This window comes from Protopterus annectens, chromosome 4.part1 (assembly GCF_019279795.1).
Source record: "Protopterus annectens isolate FY-2018-M chromosome 4.part1, PAN1.0, whole genome shotgun sequence".
Lineage (NCBI taxonomy): Eukaryota > Metazoa > Chordata > Ceratodontiformes > Protopteridae > Protopterus > Protopterus annectens.
In genome coordinates, this window is record NC_056734.1 from 152,073,186 (window position 1) to 152,098,669 (window position 25,484).

Below are 25,484 nucleotides of genomic sequence, written 5' to 3' on the forward strand. Positions count from 1 at the left end.
TCATTGTGCTAAAAGCTGTTGTGCTCTGGAGTTATTATCAAAAAGCAGTTGCTTAACCAGCAATCTTTCTAAACTCATACATATAATTAGGTACTCCTTTATTTTCTCTTTAGCACTCTGCAGTTGCTCCTCTTCCTCTTTTGTGATATTCCCCATATTCCACAATACTGTCATCTTTGTCAACCACTCTAAATAATTCCTGTTACATCTTAACTATATTCTTTTTTTATTTCTACCCTATTTTTAAACTTTGTTTACATTTTATCCCACTCACTACATATAACTTCTGAAGAAATTTGTATCTTCCCTAATAACTTGAATAATTTCTACTACTCACTCTTAAAATTCCTCTCTTTTAACAGGTTGGTGGGAAAACTCCACTGTCTCATTTGTACTTCATTACCCTGCATTTTTATCTTAGTGTTTATTGCTGCATAATCTGAAATAGTTATTGGATATGTGTTAAAGCTTTCTGTTAAATGCTTATGCTGCTGTGAAATATAATTTCTATCTAGTCTACCCAGTTATTGTACTTTGAGGAGTAATATGTACATTTCTACTACTGAATTCATGTCTTCTATACCAAATATTTTAGTTATTTACGTATTTATTTATTTACTGACATTTGATTAATGGGAAAGTCTTCATGAGTAGAATTACATTTTCAGCGGAGGCCCAGGGAGAAAAACTCCTAAGTATTTCAAAACATTTTAAAAACACTTATTTTGCAGTCTTTAGAAATAATACAAAAAAAAAATACAGTTTAAATATTTTTACCAAATTAGACATAATATGAAAACATTGGTTAAGAATAGATAGAAGGTATATGACAATGATTTAATACTTAGAGAAACTTTAGCCAGTTTATACAGAAGTTAACGGTAAGTAAGTATAATACAAACATGAATTGCAATACGAAGTGAGAGAAAAGCAGGATTATGTTATATTTAGAGACAAAGACAGAGGAAAATATTTGATAGAAGTAAGGAAGTGAGTGAAGAAGGGGAGAGTAAGGAGATGTAAGGTATGAGTAGATATTTGTTCACATTAATGGATATAGTTTATCCTGGTGTTGAGCAAGAATAGAGACAGTTTTTGGACAGGAAGTCTTTCAGAATGTTTTTTAAGGATGGGAGGGAGAGTATTGAACTAACTGAGAGTGATAAGAAGTTCCAGGCCTTAGCAGCATCGTACAAGTATAGACAATGCCCATCAAATTTGATGCATTTGTGGACAGACAGGAGGTTTTGGTCACTGGATCATAGTGACTATCTAGGAATATAGTTGTGTAGAATGTTATTTAGTGCTGGACGAACAAATGGATTCTGGATAATCTTATTTTAAATTTAACAACTTAAACATGATAGAGACCAGCTGAGTCACTTCAACTCACAGAAAAATAATCAGTGTTTACGTTTGATCCATGTGAGTACCATAAATGTTATGAAGGAACCTTGTTTTCCAGTGCATCATTAAGGCAAATTCTGCACCAGAGCTAGCCTGTACACCCCCCCCCCCCAATAATATGGCTTGGCTTGAACATATGTAGCTTTTTCTTCCAGTAAGTAGCCATGTAGCTTTCAATGTACAATTAGGTCTGATTTTGTAGATATGCATGCATTTTAGCAGTAACATGTTACATAGTTTTGCATTTGTATTTAGACTTTGTTTTCTATATTAAGTCTTTGAGCTGTAATGATGTAGGAGTTATGTGCTATCATGGTGCAAGAATTTTAGAATGCATTAAGGATTATATTCTACATTTCCAAAACCTACAGCATTTGGTAGGAAGTGTTGACACATGCAGGTTACTTCTTCTGGAAGACAGTGTTCTCAGTAGTCACATAATGCCATAAGAACTTAGCCTTTGGTGGTTCCCTCATTTGTGGCAGTTAGTAAATGCTACAAAATGTAGACTTGGGGACCTATCCCACATGGTGAGAGAAGGCATTCTTCCCTCCACAGACAGCTGTGTAACTGAACTGGAGTAATTTAATTCACAACAGTAGCTTCAGTCTAGGTAATGCTTCCTGGACAAGTTAATCACATCTGTCTTCATAACCTGTTCTAAAGAATTTATCAAATATGTCATAGGAATTACTAGGTTTATTAGAAATGTAGTTAATTGTAAATCCCATAATTGTAAATCTCAAACATTTCTAGGAAATAGAAGCACTAGAACTTATCAGTTTTGTTTTGGCAAGGTTTTTCTTTCCATTTTGAAAATAAGTAATGAACTATTAGCAAGCTAATAGTAAGACTGTATAATCTTGGAGTTAAAATAGAGAAAAAGCTATTAACAGTATATGCATTTTCATATTTTTTACAGATATCTAAATGCTTACTGATAGTAATTAAACAATTCTAGGGGAAGATCAAATAGGCAACATTGGCAAGCATAACTACATCTAAATATAGCATTTATCAGGTTGCACCGTTAAAGTATTAAGTTCAACAGAACCAATAAGTCTACTAAATGAACTATTCTATCACATAAGGCAGAAATGGCCAGCATGTATTGAATTTCATTTTAAACCAGTTTTTTCCCTGATGTACCCTCCTGTGTATGCACTGATGACTACATCGGTCACTTATGTAGAGAAAAATGGTAACACTTGCTCTTTGCAAAGCTCTGCTCATCACCTGCATGCTTTGTGCGAAGACAGCTGGACTCATGCTAACTGGAGTTCTCCATTTGCTTTTACTGCTGCTAGCTCTGCACTGCTTTTTAGCCTGTATGAGTTACAAATGGCATTTCCCTACTTGGTGCCTGCAACTTTCTTCTTATTTACAAAATGCTTAGTTTTTGTTAGCAAGCACATCATTTGGTTAAGATCATGTTACAGAAGATGCATTTCAAAGCACAAACGATTCCTTCTTCTTTTCCTCTTACAGGTGGCATATTAACCTTACTCTGACCCTTTTCTTTGTTTTTCAGAGCTAATTTGCTTATGCGTTGGCTACACATAACAAAAACAGTTAAAGATGCATTAATACAGAAAATCATGCATATTTCAGGGCCTGGTTTTGTACTCTGTTTCTTATCACTACATAGTTATGTATTTTTTTTTTTGTTTACACTTGAAAGCAAATATTTAAGAGTATGTTTCCAGCAATAAAACGTTAATGATCAGTCATACAAAAGTTTATCAAGAAAAGTAGGGGAGATGTTATAGTTCACATTCATTGTATTTCAAGAGCTTGTTTTTTTATTTTACCTTAATAATCAAATTGCCATTGTGAATCTGATCAGCCACATTTTTTTAAACAGTTGCTTGCTCTGTCCAGCACTACAACTACAATGTGCTATTCACAGTTTTCTGTGCTCATTGTTTGTTTACCACCTTACTTTTAAAACTGTTGTGCAACATTTAATACATGCAGAGTTTTTTGTGGAATTTGTTAAAAATTTCTGTTTTAGAGTTGCACTTTATACATTTCTTGTCTTGTGTTATGTATAGATTTACATAATCATAAAAATAATTTTTCACAGGATTTGACAGTACTTGCCAAAGAATTACGGGAACTGCGCATTGAAGAATCAAATCGACCACCTATTAAAGTGACAGACTACTCCTCATCAAGTGAGGAATCAGAAAGCAGTGAAGAAGATGAGGATGAAGATGGTGAAGGAGAGGGCCATGATGGAACTGTACCAGTTAGTGACATTCCAAGGCTAATGTAAGACTTTTTTATACATTTGAAAAAAAATGTATGGGGGGATTCAAATAACCCTGCAAAGGTAGTTTCTCAGACCATCAAAATGAAATTCATGTTTTGTAAGAATGTGCCAGAAGACTGACCCATTACTCTTATACTGTTATAATGGAGGAATGTCTTATGTTTCCAAGGTGAGATTTCATCAGAGTTGATTACATTAATTAGGTTGATACAGACACAGAACCTGCTGACCCAACACACACACACACACACACACACACACACACACACACACACACACACACACACACACACACTGGACAAAAAAGCTTTTTTTTATTCATGTGTGAAGTTAAGTCTTCAGAGTAGACTGATTTTAGCAGGTTTATTGTATTAAACTGAATGTTAGTGAATGCCTCTTTGATGAAATGAAATACAGACACTCAGAAAATGGCTAGGAACCAGTGCCGTTTTCTATTTCAAGACAGCTGTCAGATAATGCTTCCAGTGTTTTGAGTTTTAGTGTTTGACATATACTTAGTAAATAGATTAATTATTGTAGCTATAGAGAGATTCACTTCATGAATGTACTTAATCTTGGTACATTTTCTTGTACAAACACAATGTTTTCTGCATCTGATTAGGATGTAAAGTGAACAAAATAACTAGGTGTTCAAGGGCATTGCTTCTGGGAATGAACACTTCTTTCAGAAGCAATCAGTCTGTTCTTTTCTGGTTTTATTAGGATGAAGGTTGTACTTATTCGGCACCACTCTGTCCAGCATGTAACTCTGTTATGGTTCTGAAATTACCACAGTGCAGAAGTAAGACAGCATGCAGCCCTGCAACCAAGAAATATGTTAGAGTTTCATGAGAAATACCCTTGTGTAAGCATCTGCACATCACTGTAAAATTGTTTACCTGTTTTCATTTATTGTCATGTACCTTTGCAACTACACATCCAGTGAATGACAAAAATGTGTTTAGAGTTTATTCATTATCATTTTGTGTGGGTAATTTAGGACACCTTTGTTTTATTCTTTACATTTCAGTTTCTCATCTTGGTATGTCCCCCAGCAGTTGTTTTGTCATGTCATCTGGACATTTAGAAGTGGGAGTGGTGGTAAACAATTAGATTGGCTCTTTTATATGTTATGTGCATTGCAACTGCTCTTGTTTATGTGAGCTGCGTTGCCATTGACATTACTTGAGAACGGTTAGTTTAAAAATATGATTGTAGACATTTTCATTTTTAATTTCTTCTTGCAAATTTTATTTCCTGATATTCACCCAGCTGTTTTTTTTTTTATTTTAATTGGGTAAGCCCTCAAGACATAAGTCCTTTTTGTCAGGATTGACCTGGGAACACGAAATAAATAAATGACTGCTCACAGTCATTTAGTTACAAATAATATCTGAGTGAATTTAACACAAGGCTAAATGGTGAAGCTTATCATCAGCTCAAAGTCTTAACTCTTTCACAGACTCATTCGAGCTCACAAAATTCCACTTTCCTCAATGCCATTTAAGACTTTTTAAAACTGTAACACATTGATTCCTTGTCTCCTTCCTAGTCCCAGTTCCATGAATTTGCTAGTGATCATCAACAGATATCTGTAGCTACCATTTCTCTAGCCTCTAAAGCTTACTGATTCACTCTAATATTAATAGCATAGTTAACTGTACTGTAGATACAGTTCCTAGAATTCATAAAAAGGCTTACTGCTCACACAGGTTAGACAGTCAGTATGATGGTGAGGAAACGAGATTCAGAGACAGCTATGGCTGCAGTAAGAAAGAGATGATCATCACCTCATCCAGCATGTCTCTGAATCACACACTGGTGCTGTCAGACCTAACCATACTAGTATTGACTTTAATGGCCATTGTATCTCATTGGCAAAGGTCTCTCATACACACACACACACACGCACACACACATTCCCAAGTATACCCACATCCATTTATCAACAAACTTGTCCCATCCCCCCTCAATCAGTCATACTCATGGAAATGTTCACTCATTCTCCCACTCACACATGTCAACACACACACACACACACACACACACACACACACACACACACACACACACACACACACACACACACACACCACATTCATACTCTCCATTCCCTGCCTAATCCTCTCCTAGTGTGACCACCCAAGCAGATGCACATGCATACAGACAGACACTTCATTCATGCCTTACAGGCATGCATGCATATATACACACATATACACATATTACCACCCTCCACCTTAACATCTTCCCTAAATTTAACTGCACAAAGAGTACCGCTGTAGGAGTGCTTTGGTGACCACAGGTTTTATTTATTTATTCCGGATCGATTCTCAGCTAGAGCGTCTTCTGCGTGGAGACATGCGTGAATGAGCGTACCTTCGTTGAAGCTTGTGCATCAAGCCTGGCAAGCCGGTACGTAAAAATCAACTGCCAATCATTAGCGGACCGGAGTTCTGCTGTGGCGACCCCTGACCGGGAAAAGCCAAAAGACACAAACAAACATTTATTTTTTGCAACTGTCAGTTTTTACTCCTAGAGTAAAATTTTACTGTTCTAACTGATTCTGTGAATTGATTAGCTGAGAAAATTAGAATCCACTGATATTTCCATGGGAGATTCCATGGCTAATTGGCACTAGCTTGTGTGTTCATCTCCCCACAAGCCTTCACTCCATGCTGGGCCCCCCTCCCCCGAGGTGATAACTTCTACAATAGGGCAGTCTCTGAATCAGAAGGGCTTTGTATGATTTGCAAAACTGCTGAGTTAGGGATTCCCTATCACATAAAGCCTTTCTGAATTCTAGTAAGTGCTTTAAATAGTAGCTGATAGATAAAACTTCCTAGAGTCAGTATTCCCAGAATAAGTGGTGAATGTGGATACTTAGGTTGTACCACAATGTGCATAACTTGAAAAAAGTTTGTAAGAGTTAGTCAGCAGGAAATAGAGGTGGTTATGCAGGAAAGGCTCAATGATTGTGACCCAGAATGAATTGGGGGTGCACTAAAAACTCAGGCTTGTCAGTAGGTGAATACCGAAGTGACAGTGTTGATAACTTTTTTGGAGCTTCTGTCATAAAGGATTGTTTTCTTCGAATGTTAAACAGCAGACCTGAGTGTGCTGCACTCCCTGTGTTTATAATCTTACTTCCAAATGATCCTGAGTGAGGGTGATGCACAGGATCTACTTCATTAATTTAACTCCAGCTTCTCCAGCATCAGCAATTCTCTGATGACTACTTGAGTCATATATATCATAATCAACAGGTTTTCAAAAAATGTTTTTTGAAGGGAAGCTCCCCTGCATAGCATAATGTGGGGTAATTACCCCTACCCCCCAGAACTATAAAGATACTGCCTCTGAGGTTGCACAGTTTGGGGAAGAAGTATACTTACAGGTACTATCCTTGCATTTGAGTGTCTTATACCTGAATACACAGAAAAATTCTGAGCTATGAGCAGCTGAACTTCAAGCAAGTAAAATGTAACTGCATGGAAATAATCAGACTGTCGTGGTGGCTAGTGTCTGTGCTCGGCAAACTTCTCTAACACATGCTCTCACATTAGGCAGTCTAAGATGAATGCATTTAGTCATTTGATGCTGAAAGAAGGGCTTTGATTTGTTTCCTGACACTCATAATTCTAGCTGATTTTATGTTGGAAAGTAACTAAAATGTCTTAATGCATGGTCACAGTGGAGCAAAGTTTGTTACTGATACATTATGATACCTCTAACAGGCCTTGCTGTCTCTCTGTCTCTCTGTCTCTCTCACACAAACACACACACACACACACACACACACACACACACACACACACACACACACACACACACACACACACACACACACACACACAATGAAATAAGTAGGCCAAAATACCAGATATAGAATACATTGCTTTTTGTCTTTCTCGAATGGTATGCAATGAAGATAGCTAAACTAATATTGTTATTATTTTTTAACAGTCTCATACTGTTTGCTTCCAGAATGTGACACTGGCAACACACTGTACTGTGACATAAAAAGGTTGTTCTAACATTAACCAGTACATGAACAATTACAGTAAGAAACTGTTGTCTGGAATTTTTTAGTACTACAAGTTACTATAATCTGAAAGAAAACAGTGGATAACATAATGGGTCTTTGAAAACATTTCATGACATTTCTTAAGTGTAAAGTGTTAAAACAACTGAATCACTGTGTACTAAAACTTTACTTGATTATAACCGAGTCAGAATGCAAAGAAACGGACTTTACCTGTGGACATATATGTGTCATAGGGGCGCAGAGTGTTGACCTGAACTGTTATTCAGTATATCTGAATGTGTACATCATAAGAAATGTACTAAATGGCCTCTTGCGTTAAAAAACTAATTTGTGAGTAGTTAATCCATATATGAAAAGTGAAGTTGCACAGCAATTAACAATGCCAGTTTAAATACGTTTCAGTTTCTTCTAGGGCCTAGGACTCATATATGGCCCAAACAAATCTTAGTAAGACTCCACCACAGATTTAAGCTCTACAGTATTCTTACGGGACTTTATAGAAGTTGATATGTTATTCCATACTCTATGCTTTTGCTACCCTAATATGGAAAAATCCCCTTTATAAAGGTATTATACTAGTCCCCTCCTTGTTTGAATATTATAATTTACAGACCTTACATGCACTGCATACATTCATCCTTTGGCATTTTATTTTCCCAAATAAAAATGTACACATAGCAATTCCGGACCCTCAGCAATTACCCAGTGAGTACACAAACCCTGTTCTGTAGTCAATAAATGGTCATTTCATTGCTTAAAATAGTGGTAATAAGACCATTGTGTTACGTAATGCAACTGACCTCAGTATCATCCTAATTGTGACATAACATTTCCTAATAACTGTTTTAGTATGTTCTGTGAAACTTTTAAAATGCTAGCTACTTGAATTCCAGGGTCTGTATTGTAATACCTTGTCCAAAATATTTAAATCATTGCATACAGGTAGTGCTTGTTGTTGAAGTCAAAATGTAGTACTGCAGTCTTTCTAACATTAAAGCTAATTTGATTAATTGCTACCTATTGGTATAAGTTATCCAGGTGGTGGTGTACTTTGTCATGTTTGCTTAAGCTTGTCATCATACAGCCAAAGTTGGAGATGTTTGGAAATTTTTGCATTCAACGTTCTTTGGTTGTTGACATTGTAGATATAGCAATTATGAATAATTAAGATGTCTTTTTGCAGTTCTGAAAGTCAGTATATTCCGCAGCTGAAGGAAGGAAACAAAAGGAGAAATTATGCAAATGCTTGAGTATTTCAGGAAAAATCAATACATTGAGTACCATACTTAAAAAAATGCAGGATAACAAAGAACATAACTTAAGGACAGAATGTAGATAATTAGGAGAGACATAGGGAAATAATTTTGTAGAAAAAGTGGTAGGCGAGTAAGGTACCACTATGAGATACTTTGTACTACAGTAGAGTTCAAGACTTCATGGAAAGACGCAAGACAGTTCTTATAACGGTGAAGGAAAGTAAACTGAAAGTTAAGTAAAAACAATTTATCTGATATTTGGTTGAATGAACAGACTGCACAAGATAGCTTGTCCTTATTTGCTATCAGAATATGTTCCTCAGGTCTTCAGTAAAGTCTGCTGTCCATGTCAATATGTTCTGCAGAGGAATGTGACAATGACTGTATTTAATTAGTTTGGTATTTATTGTACCAAGCCAAATTTTGTTTTTATTTCAATTATTTGTTGTACTTAAATGTGAAAATTCATTCATTATACAGTACATTTTAGCATGTTGCTATTTGTTTACAGTATTCTAATAAGGCATGCTATATAATATGCACTTCCCAGTGGGGTACTCAGGCAAACTGGTGTCTTTATTCACCATTACAAATCATGACCAAGAAATATACTTGCCCACCATCCAAACATTTTAATCTTTAGACAATGGCAAAACTGCATGCATTGTTTGTTAAATTATTTATAATGGTGGTGTTTTTTCTTCAGAGGTATAGTGAATTGCTAAGATATGCCTCCTTTAAACTTACAATCTCTGGGTGGGGACCATGCCCTCCATATGCTAGATGAAAGGTGAGGTTTGTCTTAAGATGGCTGATTGCAGTCCTTAATCTATGTATCTCTAGGGTTTGCAATGAAAGAAAACCTTCTATCATATTCTGTCATGCAAGGCAGTCATTATTAAAATACTGCAATAATGGATGTGTAATTGCATTGCTTTGAACAGGCAGACTGTTATAATGTTTACAGAAAAAAGAACATCATAAAGTAATTCTGGCAGTGGCACTGTTTTGATTTGATGGTAGAATTGCTCATGGAAATAAATAATAAAACAGGTAGTATCTGGGTGAAAAGAGCATTATATAATATGTGCAGCCTCTCTTAGAGATCTGTGACTAGCCCACTCACTGAAAAAGTCAGACTGTCACAAACTGAAAACCATTTTTTTTTCAAATATGATTCTGAGTTATGTAAATTGGACACAGAAGAAACAAGTCATTGATGGTTCACATATACTAATCAAGTTTATGCTTGAATCATCCTGTCTTGAATGACCAGTCATCAGATTATACCCCGTATGGCTGACCAATCATATCATTGCAAGTCAGTCTAAAAAGATTGCACTTTCAAAAGTAGGATTGAGTAGCAGTTGAAGTGATTGGTTGGCCTTAATGAGTAGAAGCAGGATAGCCTTAGTCACACATACACTGCCAGATCCCTAAAGCAGGCTCCTGGCTTTAAAATGACAAAATTTATTGTAGCAAAATATTGTAAGACAAAACTAGAAGTTGGTTAGATTTTATCATCATGTTATTGTCCCTTTCTCTTAAAAAAATAGCATTTTGTTTGCATTGGAGTACCTGTAAAGAACATATGAAACTATTACTCAGTAAACATAATAGCACTTTGAGCCTCAAGCTGTATACTTCTTTTAAACTTTTTGAAATGGCAATCAACTTATCTGGCTTAACACTTAGCATAATAACGTTTGATGGTAGAAGCTCAGAAAACTTTAGGTTCTGTTCCCATTCTGAGTGCTTGGATTCATTTTCCAGGACTGACATTGCAATACAGAATAAGTGGGGTACTGCAATCCTGAGTATGCCATCCTTCAGATGAGACATTTTACCAAGGTCCCAACTGCCCATGCTGTTAGTAGTTACTGCTTTCAGAATATCTGTGTTCACTTTTCCTTTTTCCAACACCCCCTCCCAAAACAGTTTGCATTCCTAAAACAAAATAAGTTAAAGTTTCTTCTTCATTGCACCCTACTACATTAAATAGAGAAGAATCCAGGCTTATTATTTCAGTCCTCTTTCTTCTAGCTTCTTCAGCATCTATACATACATTCTTCCATGATAATATTTTGTATCCCCCATAACATTCTAATACCATTTCCTCCTGTGTCCTAGTTTATTTCTCCATAACATGATGTCCTTATGATACTCATAACTAACATTTTCATTGGCTGCTCTACTGTTTCTAATGTTTTCATTGGCTGCTCTACTGTTTCTTAGTTTATAACTTCTTGTGGGACCAAGTCTCTGAGCACAACTCAATGAGTTAAATTCCATGATCACTGCTTTCCAAAGGAAGTCACTGTCAGGGCAGTTTCTAAATGAGAACCAGTGCTGATTATAGCAATAACCCACGCCTGGGTGTGGGTAATGCTGGATTTACCCACGGTTGGCGTGGTTTGGTCCCGAGGGACCAAACAAAGACAACCGTGGGTAAATCCAGCATTACCCACACCCAGGCGTGGGTTATTATATTAATGACATTATTTAAGAAAAGAAATAATTACTTTTCTTAAATAATGGCATTGTATAATGCCTCTTTGCTGCCCTTCCGCAGCTGTCTGGTGTTCCGCGGCAGTTCTGATGTACTGCGCATGCCTACGCAGTACATCAGAGCTGTGGGCAAAAGCAACGGAGAACGCAAGTTCTCCGTTGCTTACTATCTCGCTATGTTAAATGGGTCTAACATGGCGAGACAGCTTTAAAATAAGCAACGGAGATCTCCGTTGCTTATTTTAAACTGTCTCGCTATGTTAAACTCATTAACATAGCGAGACAGGTTTAAAAAAAAAGCAGCGGAGATCGCAAGATCTCCGTTGCTTTACTTGTGTCGCTATGTTAAAGGAGTTTAACATGGCGAGACAGCTTTAAAAAGCAACGGAGATCTCCGTTGCTTTTTTTAAATCTGTGTCACTATGTTAAACTCTTTTAACATAGCGAGACAGTGTTTTATACTAACGGAAAAAGTCCGGGCGACGGACCTTTTCCGTTAGTATATTGAGGATTTACGGCACGCTGGTTGGGCTGGCCAATCAGCGTGCACGTTTTAGAGTAGGCATTGTATAATATCCATGTTTCTGCAGCTAGTGTGCATGCGTCTGTGTGTGTGTGTGTGTGTGTGTGTGTGTGTGTGTGTGTGGGGGGGGGTTGTCTTTGCAAAAAAATGCTTACATTTTATTTTTTGGTAAGTTGTTTTTCAAGCAGTTGCGCTCAATTGGTTGATTCATCTGTGACTTTTAACTCAAGGAGTCATAGTGTAAGAGATTCCATTAAACTGCCTACCTTTCTTTTATCCCAGAAATTACATTATTTTACCATATATGCTTCATTAAAAAAATATCAATCTAAGCTTTACCCTCCTTCACCCATTCAGTGTTCCATTGTAAATGTAACAAAGACAAATAAAACACTAAATGAATCATCTTCTTCTGCATATAAAATCCACACCTCTCAACCACTTAGCACAACACATCTAGATAAAGCCAAAATAATGTGTTTCACTACTGTAGAATGTTACCCATGAGTTAGGTCTTGGCTGTAAAGGATCGAATAAAAAGCTATCTCATCTGGTTAACAAACAAACAAGCAAACAGTATGATAATTTTATGCTAGTTGTGGATTAAAAATGACGTTTTCATAATGCTGCATCACATGAATTAATACCTTTTTTACTTTACCTACTACTTTATGCACTGAGAATACTAAACTAAATGAACTCTGAACTCTTTCCATGGTTACAGATCCTGTCATTTTTATTACATTTCATTACTTAGATAGGTGGCAGCTGAATGTGTATGTTATATGTATTTTGAAGTTTTTATTTATTATTTTTTTATGTGAAAATTTGTTATTTTATTAGAAAGTGTCATTAAGCTTTGTGGTTGATTTAGGGCTAAACGACTGACTTTCATTTCACTTTTATTTATATTTTTGTATTTTGTTTTACATCTAGACCAACTGCTGTAACAGGAAGTAATGAGTCATTTGGCTTGGGCACAGGTCTTACAGAAGGATCACAGCCTTCAGAAAGTGCTGGCAACAGCTCTAGAGAAGGCACACTAATGGTAAGGGAAAATGAAGTCCTGAAGATTGCAAACTTTTACATATGCTTAAACATCTTTTTAAAAAATTGTGTTACAAGAGATGTAAGGCAGCACATGGTGGCATATTTATTTTATAAATGACAATAACTGAAATATTTTAATGCTGTAGATAGTACTTGACAAGTGTCAGAACTGAGTCACCTAGGGTTTTTAGATCATATGGAATGAAGTTATACATATTAATACATAGCAAACCCTTACTTGACTTTTGCAGATATGAAATAATAACATGTAGCTTTCACACCATTAACCTGTGGGGTAAATATATTACTTGTAATTTTCTCTGTTGAGTGGAAACGTCCTTTGCAGCTAATATGTACTGCTGTGAACTAAGGTAATTTTGCCTACTTTTGAGTTTCAGAATGCCACGTATTGCCGTAACCCAAGGTCATTGTGCCTACTTTTCAGTTTTAGAATGCCACATTTTGCTGTAACCCAAGGTCATTGTGCCTACATTTCAGTTTCAGAATGCCATGTAGTGCTGTGACCCAAGGTCAACTGTGCCTACTTTTCAGTTTCAGAATGCCATGTAGTGCTGTAACCCAGGGTCATTGTGCCTACTTTTCAGTTTCAGAATGCCATGTAGTGCTGTGACCCAAGGTCATTATGTCTACGTTTCAGTTTCAGAATGCCATGTAGTGCTGTAACACAAGGTTATTGTGCCTACTTTTCAGTTTCAGAATGCCACATATTGCTGTAACCCAAAGCCATTGTGCCTACATTTCAGTTTCAGAATGCCGTGTAGTGCTGTAACCCAAGGTCATTTTGCCGACATTTCCATTTCAGAATGCCATGTAGTGCTCTGACCCAAGGTCATTGTGTCTACGTTTCAGTTTCAGAATGCCATGTAGTGCTGTAACCCAAGGTCATTGTGCCTAATTTTCAGTTTCAGAATGCCACGTATTGCTGTAACCCAAGGTCATTGTCTCTACTTTTCAGTTTCAGAATGCCATATATTGCTGTAACCCAAGGTCATTGTGCCAACTTTTCAGTTTCAGAATGCCATGTATTGCTGTAACCCAAGGTCATTGTGCCTACTTTTCAGTTTCAGAATGCCACGTATTGCTATAACCTAAGGTCATTGTGCCTACTTTTCAGTTTCAGAATGCCACATATTGCTGTAACTCAAGGTCATTAAGCCTACTTTTCAGTTTCAGAATGCCGCGTATTGCTGTAACCCGAGGTCATTGTGCCTACTTTTCAGTTTCAGAATGCCACGTATTGCTGTAACCCAAGCTCATTGTCCCTACTTTTCAGTTTCAGAATGCCATGTATTGCTGTAACCCAAGGTCATTTCGCCTACTTTTCAGTTTCAGAATGCCATGTATTGCCATAACCCAAGTTCATTGTGCCTATTTTGCAGTTTCAGAATGCCATGTAGTACTGTAACCCAAGGTCATTGTATCTACGTTTCAGTTTCACAATACCATGTAGTGCTGTAACCCAGTGTCATTGCGCCTACTTTTCAGTTTCAGAATGCCATGTAGTGATGTGACCCAAGGTCATTTTGTCTACATTTCAGTTTCAGAATGTCATGTAGTGCTGTGACCCAAGGTCATTATGTCTACGTTTCAGTTTCAGAATGCCATGTAGTGCTGTAACACAAGGTTATTGTGCTTACTTTTTAGTTTCAGAGTGCCACATATTGCTGTAACCCAAGGTCATTGTGCCTACGTTTCAGAATGCCATGTAGTGTTGTAACCCAAGGTCATTTTGCCGACATTTCAGTTTCAGAATGCCATGTAGTGCTGTGACCCAAGGTCATTGTGTCTACTTTTCAGTTTCAGAATGCCATGCAGTGCTGTGACCCAAGGTCATTGTGTCTACTTTTCAGTTTCAGAATGCCAGTGTCGGAACTGAGTCACCTAGGGTTTTTAGATCATATGGAATGGAGTTATACATATTAATACATAGCAAACACTTACTTGACTTTTGCAGATGTGAAATAATAATATGTAGATTTCAGACCATTAACCTGTGGGGTAAATATATTACTTGTAATTTTCTCTGTTGAGTGGAAACATCCTTTGCAGCTAATATGTACTGCTGTGAACTTTCAGTTTCAGAAGGCTACGTATTGCTGTAACCCAAGATCATTGTGCCTACTTTTCAGTTTCAGAATGCCACATATTGCTGTAACCCAAGATCATTGTGCCTACTTTTCAGTTTCAGAATGCCACATATTGCTGTAACCCAAGGTCATTGTGCCTAATTTTCAGTTTCACAATGCCATGTAGTGCTGTAACCCAAGGTCATTGTGTCTATGTTTCAGTTTTAGAATGCCATGTAGTGCTGTGACCCAAGGTCACTGTGCCTACTTTTCAGTTTCAGAATGCCATGTAGTGCTGTGACCCCAAGGTCATTATGTCTACGTTTCAGTTTCAGAATGCCATGTAGTGCTGTGACCCAAGGTAATTTTGTCTGCATTTCAGTTTCAGAATGCTACGTATTGCTGTAACCCAAGGTCATTGTGCCTACTTTTCAGTTTCAGAATGCCACATATTGCTGTAACCCAAGATCATTGTGCCTACTTTTCAGTTTCAGAATGCCACATATTGCTGTAACCCAAGGTCATTGTGCCTAATTTTCAGTTTCACAATGCCATGTAGTGCTGTAACCCAAGGTCATTGTGTCTATGTTTCAGTTTTAGAATGCCATGTAGTGCTGTGACCCAAGGTCACTGTGCCTACTTTTCAGTTTCAGAATGCCATGTAGTGCTGTGACCCCAAGGTCATTATGTCTACGTTTCAGTTTCAGAATGCCATGTAGTGCTGTGACCCAAGGTAATTTTGTCTGCATTTCAGTTTCAGAATGCTACGTATTGCTGTAACCCAAGGTCATTGTGCCTACTTTTCAGTTTCAGAATGCCACATATTGCTGTAACCCAAGGTCATTGTGCCTACTTTTCAGTTTCAGAATGCCACATATTGCTGTAACCCAAGGTCATTGTGCCTAATTTTCAGTATCAGAATGCCATGTAGTGCTGTAATCCAAGGTCATTGTGTCTATGTTTCAGTTTCAGAATGCCATGTAGTGCTGTGACCCAAGGTCACTATGCCTACATTTCAGTTTCAGAATGCCATGTAGTGCTGTAACCCGGGGTCGTTGTGCCTACTTTTCAGTTTCAGAATGCCATGTAGTGCTGTGACCCAAGGTCATTTTGTCTACATTTCAGTTTCAGAATGCCATGTAGTGCTGTGACCCAAGGTCATTATGTCTACGTTTCAGTTTCAGAATGTCATGTAGTGCTGTAATACAAGGTTACTACTTTTTAGTTTCAGAGTGCCACATATTGCTGTAAGGCAAGGTCATTGTGCTTACTTTTCAGTTTCAGAATGCCACATATTGCTGTGACCCAAGGTCATTGTGCCTACTTTTCAGTTTCAGAATGCCATGTAGTGCTGTGACCCAAGGTCATTGTGTCTACGTTTCAGTTTCAAAATGCCATGTAGTGCTGTGACCCAAGGTCATTATGTCTACGTTTTAGTTTCAGAATGCCATGTACTGCTGTGACCCAAGGTCATTATGTCTACGTTTCACTTTCAGAATGCCCTGCTTTTTACGCATCCCTACACAGATCCAGAGTACTGCTTTAAGTGACAAAGATACAACTGCAGTGTGCATTTCTAGCATGTTTCATTATTAGCATACTACTGTCAGTATTAATTTAAAAGTCTGGCTATTACATAACTAATTTACAATTGCTTACCAATGCTCATCCAGCACAATTAGAGCTGGAACCCATAATGATGTAACCGCCCCCTGCCCTTCCATTAATATTAATGCCATAAACTCATCTCACTACATTTAGTCTTCTGCACTCAGAAGCAATGTTTAAAACTTTGTATTTTTTAAAGGCTGCAAAATGTACTTTTCTTTTTATACAAAAATGTGTTTGTATGCATAAAGATGGATGAGAACACTTTTTTCTTCGAAAGAAACGTGTGTTTCATACCTTTAAACATAATCTTTAACAAGAAGAAACAGAAAATATGGCCTGAATGGAAACTCCAGTCAGCTGTACAGCAAAATTTTACCTTCTCTGGTGAAATGAGTTATACTGACATACTGTTGTATAAAGGTAACATAGAAGTTATATATCTTTGTCTAAGACCAGATGCTGGCCAGGAGGCATGAAGTATTTCTGGGGCTTATAAAGTTCAAAGAGTGAGCAACAGATGTCAAATTATATCTCAGTATGTCCTTACAAATTGAAGAAATGGTCCTATCCAACATTATATGTGACATGCTGCAGAAAAAATGCTTCAAGAGAAATTATTGCACAAGACATCAGAGCATCCCTAGGCAAAAGTTGCAGATTTCTTCCAGCACCAAGTTGCACAGTATCTGATATGCAGTGAGTGCTGTTCAAAATGTCTTGAACTAGGAATGCTGCGGGAGACTGCATCCAAGACTGTAATATTGTTATGAAATGGATTTTTTCTTCACACAGGATACTAGAGACTTATTTCTGGTCCACAATTTAAAAACATGAAATTTGAAAGCTATACCTTTTAATGGCAATTTTGCTGCATTAATGCAAGCATGTAATACATGCGGCCCAATATTCAAGTTTAGAGGATCATTCCTACAGTAAAAAGTCTCATGAGATAATTTCTCCTATATGACACAGAGGATTGTCACTGGTAGAGCTATGGAATATCTCCTACACAACCAGTAAGGTTATCACCTGCTCAGATTTTGGTGGGTTGTAGACTAAAATCAAAACTCCATACTTCATCAGTGTTGTTGCAGCAGTCACTAGCATGTCTCAAAGATCAATGTAAATACACCCAGTGCATCCAAAAATGACAATACGACTACACTCAAAAGAGATGTTACATAAATGGTAGATCCAGTGGATAAAAAGAATAAGCATTGAGAAGCCATTGTAATATACACAGTCATATGCTGTGCAGACTCCACCATCATCATCAGTCCATCCATTTTCCCATTTTCTACATATGGTCGGGGCTTTGTATTAAAGTCCAGCATCTCTGTCTTGGTTCAGTACCACTCTTCTATCTTGTAAAACAGTCATGCCTGATTATTGAAGGTCTTCTCTCACACACTCCATCCATCTTTTTGTTGGATGACTTAGTTTCCCCTTGCCTTCTTCCTGCCTCTCGTAAGTCTTCGTCAGCAGATTGTCTTCTGCTTTCCTGCATATGTGCCTGGACCACTACATTCCTTTCTGTTTGGCATTCACTTACAACTAGAGCTACTTGGGGTTCTGCTCTGATGTCCTTATTTTTTCTGCTATCCCGCAGTGTGCATCTTAGTACCCATATCAGAAACTTCATCTCCATCACCTTTTGCTTCTTCAACTCCTTGGCCTTCCCTGACCAGGATAATGTACTATACTGCTGTACTGGTCAAACCACTGTTTTGTACACCTTACTTTTCAGCTTCTTTGTCATTCTTCTGTCATACACTACCCCTGGCACTCTGTGACAGTTGACTGCAGCTTCTCTGATTCTGGCTTTGACCTCCTCATTCAGACTTTCATTCTCCACAACCACCTCTCCCTGAAGTTCTTATCCTGTTCAACTATTTTGACTTCTATTTCTGTATTCAGCTTCTTCTGATTTCCACCATTTGCTGTCACTACAGCTGTATTATTTGTACTCCATTTCATCCCATGTACCTCAGTTTTGCATTACATTTCTCTATCCTTTGCTGAAGTTCTTTTTCAGAGTCTGCCTGTAATGTCACATTGTCTGCATAGAGCAACTTTGTCAATCTTTCCCATCTGATCTGTTTGTTAATGTAGTTCACCAACTGTATGAACAACAGTGGGCTCAGAGATGAACCTTGATGCACACCCACTCCCACTAGGAATCTGTCTGTGAGGCTGAACACTGTTTGTTCGTTAGTCATTGGGTCCTTGTACATAACCTGCACTAATTCTACCAATGATTCTGGGGCTTCATAGTATTATATGACTGCCCAAATAAGCTTTCTGGAACCTTGTCATGTGCTTTCTCCAGGTCTAGGAATGCCCATTTGGGTGCAATCCTTATCTCTAACTTCTTCTCAGTTACCTTTCTCACTGCAAACATTAGGTCAGTTTTACTGTGTTCAGGGCTGGTCTTATGCACAGGCCAACTAGATGACCACCTAAGGCACCATTATTTGGAAGGGCATGCTTTCTGATTTGTTTATTTATTTTTTTAGAATAACAAAATGTGGATCCTCTTTGCTCTAAATAATAAATAAATATGGTGTCCTGCTTGAAAAAAATGCATCCATCCTGCAGCATGACAGGTGCCCCAGGAATGTGGTGCTTTACTTGACCTGGCCATTCAAGTAAATGAAGCAACCTTAGATAAGATTTACCTTGCAAGGATTCCATGACCTTGCAGAATATTAAAATGGTGAGTGCATATCCATTATCAATGACGGAAGAAGCATCAATATGATGCTTTTTTTTCCAAATTAAACTACATGACAAACTTGTTTAAAACTCTGCAGTTTTTTAAGTGTGGCTTTATTACTTGCCTGTTCAGGGAATAGCTTTGGAGGGACATTTTGTCAGCACAAGTCTAGCTGAGAGGAATGTAATGAGATAGAACCAGTGAGGTAAGGATTATTATCATCATTATTATTATTTTTATTATTATTATTTGTGATGCTTTCAGTAATCAACCAGATATTTTATGGCCATGTGTATGTTTTTATTTTAGTGAAGTATCTTGGAATACTGCAGTGCGTGGTAACTTGCCTTTGTGGACTTGGGCTAGGAAAGGAGAAAAGCTGGACTACTTAACTTGACACTTGGTCTGCACAGATTGACTAGATGTAATTGCTGGGGCAGTCTGTGGAGGAGAAGGCTTAGCTGCCTGCTGTTTGTTTATTATTCTGGCTTTGCAGGCGTAGTAGGATTTATATGAAGCAACTTGGAATATTTTAATGTATGACAACTGTTTGAAACAAAGGTGAAATGTATTCCAGTTGCAAGATGGCTATCCTCTTTTACCACATTCCAATATCTGACTTGTACATAGACATGGCTATAACTGCTTGTTAGGGGTTGTCTGGATGAAAACAAGTGATCCTGTTTTCACTTGCAGTTTGCAGTAATTTCTCAAAGGGATAAAATGCATCACAGAATACCCAGGCCTTCAGAGCTTCTGGGAGGCATCTCTGTCTAAGTGGATTCTGATGTGGGCTTAATAGTGGCCACTGCTCTGAATCCCACTGAGTCTAAAATTATCCCTGCTCAAAGGGTCTGCAAAGAAGCTCATAGTACCTTGTGTATGGAGCTGGAGATGATGTTATTATTTCTTTAACTTTCCTCACAAGCATTGGAAGCCACTATTTTGTGTTCGGCTGAGGTCAGTGGGGTCATCGTTTCTTTAATTTTCCTCACAAATGCTAGAGGGGTGCACAGGGGTTCACCAAATTTGTACAGGAGCAGTGTATTGTTGAAAAGTTAGTTGGAAGTGTTACAGTAATTATTTTTTTTCATCCAACTCACAAACATCAAATGCATGTACAGGTGGCTGTCTTTTGGGGGTGAGACTGACAGCAAATATTTCTAATTGTTTTTTTCAGTTGTCCAAGTGTGACATCAGAGGAGTGCACATAAGATGACTGTCTTTTTGCAAGTAGGGTCGAGGAGGCATGCTGTATATACGTATGATAGCAGTGACTTAAAATATGAATGTGGTAATTTTTTTTCTTTATTTTCATACCACTTTAAAACAAGACATGGATACATATAAAGTGAGTACCTTTTTTAAGGTGCAGTAAGGAGGCAGTTACTATTTCCAGATATATATGTCAACACATACATTTGTCTTCTGTGTTTATTGTGGATTGCTTTGTGGCTAACTGAGCATTAAGCCTTGGATACAATCATACCTCTCAACCTCTTAGAGCAAGAAATCTGGACAAAGCCATAAATAATGGGAGGACAAAGGCCCAAAAATTGAGACAATTTGTAAATATTGCTCTTACAAACTTAGAGTAGAAAGAATAACAGATTTTGCAGTAGCATGAATTTTCTGAAAGGTATGAAGTCTGAATCTCAAATGTCTGTCATTTATTGACTTAAATCTTCAATGATTTGCTGGAAAACCAAAATTCTATAAAAAATGCACCAAAAATATGAGGCAAAAATCTGGAGGTTCTGCAAAAATCAGTACCGTTGAGAGTTATGGATACAATTCAGTTCTTCCTTGAAATAAACTATGATTGAATTTCTTTCCTTATGTATGTTTTTTGTTTAGGCCATCATTGAATCAAAAAATTGGAAAAAAGCTCACCTCAGAGCATCTATATACCCATGGTTTCAGGTGCCTAACAACCCCTAGACCCCCAGATTAATTTAGTCCTCACATTGGAGTCTTGGTCAGTTAGAATGTGCTGAAAGGATCCGGGGGAAAAACAAAGTTAAAGAGCAAGACTGTGAAATTCTCCCTTAATCAGGAGTTTTGTTTAGGCCTTCACTGAAAAAATTGTAAAATGCACCTCAGAGAATCTGGATCCCATCATGGCTTCGGAGGGCCTTGTGGCCAACAGACTCGTGGCTGATTGCATTTATTTCCACTGCAGTAATTTCAGTGCAGTCTTGGTCAGTTTGGGTGTTCTGAAAGGAAACAGAAGCTGAAGACCAAGACTCATTTGTTCAGGTCATCATTTCATGAAAAAGCTGTTTAGAAAAACTGTAAACTTTTTTTTCACTGAGCAAGGCAGTCACTTATTTGTGACCTGTCTTCTTCTTCTTCTTTTGGCTTTTTTTCTTGTTAGAGGTCACCACAGTGGATCACCTGTCTGCTCATGACTGGCAGTGGAGTTTTATGGTGTTGAGTTGCCAGCCTGGCATCCAACCTTCCACAGAAGGCACACACGCACACAGTCACGCTTAGGGCCAATTTAGAGTATCCAATCCACCTACAGCATGTCTTTGGGATGTGGGAGGAAACCGGAGCACCCAGAAGAAATGCACGCGACCACAGGGAGGACATGCAGACCTCCGCACAGAAGGCACCCCAGCCGAAGGTCAAACCGGAGAACTTCTTGTTGTGAGCCAGCAACGCTAACTGCTGCACCACTGCGGCCATCTGTATGCATAATAAAAGCATGAGTATACAAATGTTTATGAATTGTACCACTATCAAAATACTGGTAAATCTGCTTTGCCTAGTTGTATTTTGCTGAAGAGGTATCAAACTACTTAGGCATAAATGCAAGAGGTTTGTGGGAAAGCATAGCGTCTATGCTGTAAGTGGAGGCATCACAGGAAAGAGTCAACTCTCTAGCAACTGAATATAGAACAGATTACATAATTCCAGAGTCTAGAAATAGTTTAGACTGTCATTAATGCTTATTACTGTTTTTTCATGTGTCATATCCTTGTATAACAAATTATGCAACTGGTTTAATAAGACAGCAGGTTTTGATAAGACTCTTTTGTAATAGTTTACAATACCCAAATGTATTTCAACTCATTGGCATATGTGGAAAATGGAGTCTCACAGTAGGTTTTACTTTACCCTCCTGGGTGTAAGGAAAATATGTTCTATCAGTCTATCTATCTATCTATCTATCTATCTATCTATCTATCTATCTATCTATCTATTTCGTCACCTAGGTAAGTGGACTGGCCAAGGACTATTTTCAGCCATAGTCTGGGCCAAATGTGCAAAACATATACAATGAAAATATTGTTCCTCTTTTAGCTTTTAGCATTGATGGTATAGTGGTGAGCATACCTGCCTTTCAAGCAGATGACCTGGGTTTAATTCCTGGTCAATGCAACGTGACTGTACAATTAGGCAGTCATCCTAATCATGCAGTGGAGAGGCAAAAACACTTGCTTACAACTGGATGGGTATTTATAAATTCATCCATGATATGACTGGCAGGGAACACATTAAAAAGGAGGCAAGACCTAAGGGTGGCAAGGCATAGATATCCTTGAAATTAGTTGCCTTGTTAACACCATTCCTAAACACAAATTTGTTTCATTCAGGAATCCATAGGTAAGTACTAGGGTAGGTGCCCTATGGGCCATTTTAAGTCAATCCAGTTTACCATGTTGGGCTTGAACAAACCTTTCCCATTTGGTATTAGACTGGCCTTACCTATCCCACGCTCCAGTAACATGAACTTCATCAGAACTAAAAGAATTACAATCAATCACTATTTTTAAATATCTCAGTAAAACCCACATGATTCATTCTACTAGTCATATAAAACATATTAACAAGCTTTGATAAATATTAATCTCCATAACAAAAATAAGAATGCACATGAAAAACTTAAAACATTTTGAATAATTTTCTTCCAGGAAAAGACTTGAAATAGCATTTGATATTAGCAACATTATTGAGACCTGGTCCTTATAAGTACTGAAAGACAAGTGCTATGTTAGTTCCTTTACCTCCAAGCAGTTGTTAAAATCACCACCCCATGTAGTGGAAATACTATTTCCAACACTGCCAATAAAAACTTATTAAAATTTTGGGAAACCTAACTGTTCTTCAGCAGTGCATTAGTGCAGTCTTTCTTCTTTGTAGCTCTACTTTATAGCTGTTGCATACTGCCTTATACTCCATGATAGTTTTCTTGCAGGCTTGTTGATGTAGAATCCTTCAGAACTCAAACACACAGAAAGTAGAGTTGTCTAAGTAAACTTACCATAACAGTAAGTATTATAATAGGTCACTGTTGGAGTCTATTTGGGTTCTACCCCAGTGACAGGTCAGTTTTCATAGTTTGAGAGTACCTTTCATGTGCTGTAAATCTCATAACTCCAATATAAAGATAACCTTCCATATAATGTAAACTTCATACTTCCAATATAAAGATAACCTTCTATATGATGTAAACCTCATAGCTCCAATATAAAGATAACCTGCCAGAAAATGTAAACCTCATAGCTCCAATATAAAGATAACCTGCCACAAAATGTAAACCTCATAGCTCCAATATAAAGATAACCTGCCAGAAAATGTAAACCTCATAACTCCAATATAAAGATAACCTTCCATATAATGTAAACTTCATACTTCCAGTATAAAGATAACCTTCTATATGATGTAAACCTCATAGCTCCAATATAGAGATAATCTTCTATATGATTTAAACCTCATAGCTCCAATATAGAAATAACCTTCCATATGATATAAACCTCATAGCTCCAGTATAAAGATAACCTTCTATATGATGTAAACCTCATAGCTCCAATATAAAGATAACCTTCCATATGATGTAAACCTCATAGCTCCAATATAGAGATAATCTTCTATATGATTTAAACCTCATAGCTCCAATATAGAAATAACCTTCCATATGATATAAACCTCATAGCTCCAGTATAAAGATAACCTTCTATATGATGTAAACCTCATAGCTCCAATATAAAGATAACCTGCCACAAAATGTAAACCTCATAGCTCCAATTTAAAGATAACCTTCCATATGATGTAAACATCATAACTCCAATATAAAGATAACCTGCCATAAGATGTAAACCTCATAGCTCCAATATAAAGATAACCTTCCATATGATGTAAACCACATAGCTCCAATATAGAGATAATCTTATATATGATTTAAACCTCATAGCTCCAATATAGAAATAACCTTCCATATGATATAAACCTCATAGCTCCAGTATAAAGATAACCTTCCATATGATGTAAACCTCATAGGTTCATAGGTAGGTGCTACGCTGTCTGCTCAAAGGCATTTATAAGCCTAGCTGGAATGTGTTGGCTTTCGCCGCCCCCTTAGATTAGTTCCCTGTGCCTCTGTCCAGCAGAGCCATTGAAGTGACCCCTGGGGTAAACTTTCTGTTTCCCATCCACTCAACAAGGTTTCTCTTGAAGAGAGTTAGCAAGGAGCTCTGCCTAATGTAGATTGGAGTCTTGTTCCAGAGCATAGGAAGTCTCTGGGACAGGAATCTATCCCTCCAGCATGTCCTATTTATTGTTGTGGTGAGGTTTAGATTTCTGGAGCGTGTGGCTCAAGGGGATATGGTTTTCTTTTGGTGGAGCATGTCCATCAATTCTGGGTTGGACATGGCCTTGTATGTCAGGCAGAGATCACCTCTGAGTAGACAGTATACAACCGAGTACAGCTGGAATTTCTTCAGTCGAGCTGCATAGGGCATCTGCTTGAGGTCAGTGATCCTCTTGGTGAGGTACTTCTGTGGTCTTTCCAGTTGTTGCAGGTGTCTTGTAAGGTGTATCCCAAATGGGGCATTGTACTCTGATGAGTGATATATAACGGGGCCCAATGACCTCTTTCAATTTGGCTACAAACCTTTTTGTGATTAGGTGGGTAACATAGAAGGATTTTCTAACCACTTTGGTAATGTGATTATCAAAGGAGAGGTTACTATCTACTTGGGTCCCCAGATCCCTTAT

At 37.6% G+C, this 25,484-nt stretch overlaps 1 protein-coding gene across 8 annotated transcripts in view; it reads left to right on the forward strand.

Annotated features, from left to right (window-relative positions):
• TNIK (TRAF2 and NCK interacting kinase) overlaps positions 1 to 25,484 on the forward strand; it is a 1,728,926-nt gene that overhangs the window by 1,571,852 nt on the left and 131,590 nt on the right. For all 8 annotated transcript variants that reach the window (XM_044070048.1, XM_044070049.1, XM_044070051.1 and 5 more), the window contains 2 exons: positions 3,494 to 3,681; positions 12,954 to 13,065. In XM_044070048.1, coding sequence (XP_043925983.1) covers positions 3,494 to 3,681; positions 12,954 to 13,065 — 300 coding nt within the window. The remainder of the gene's footprint in view (positions 1 to 3,493; positions 3,682 to 12,953; positions 13,066 to 25,484) is intronic.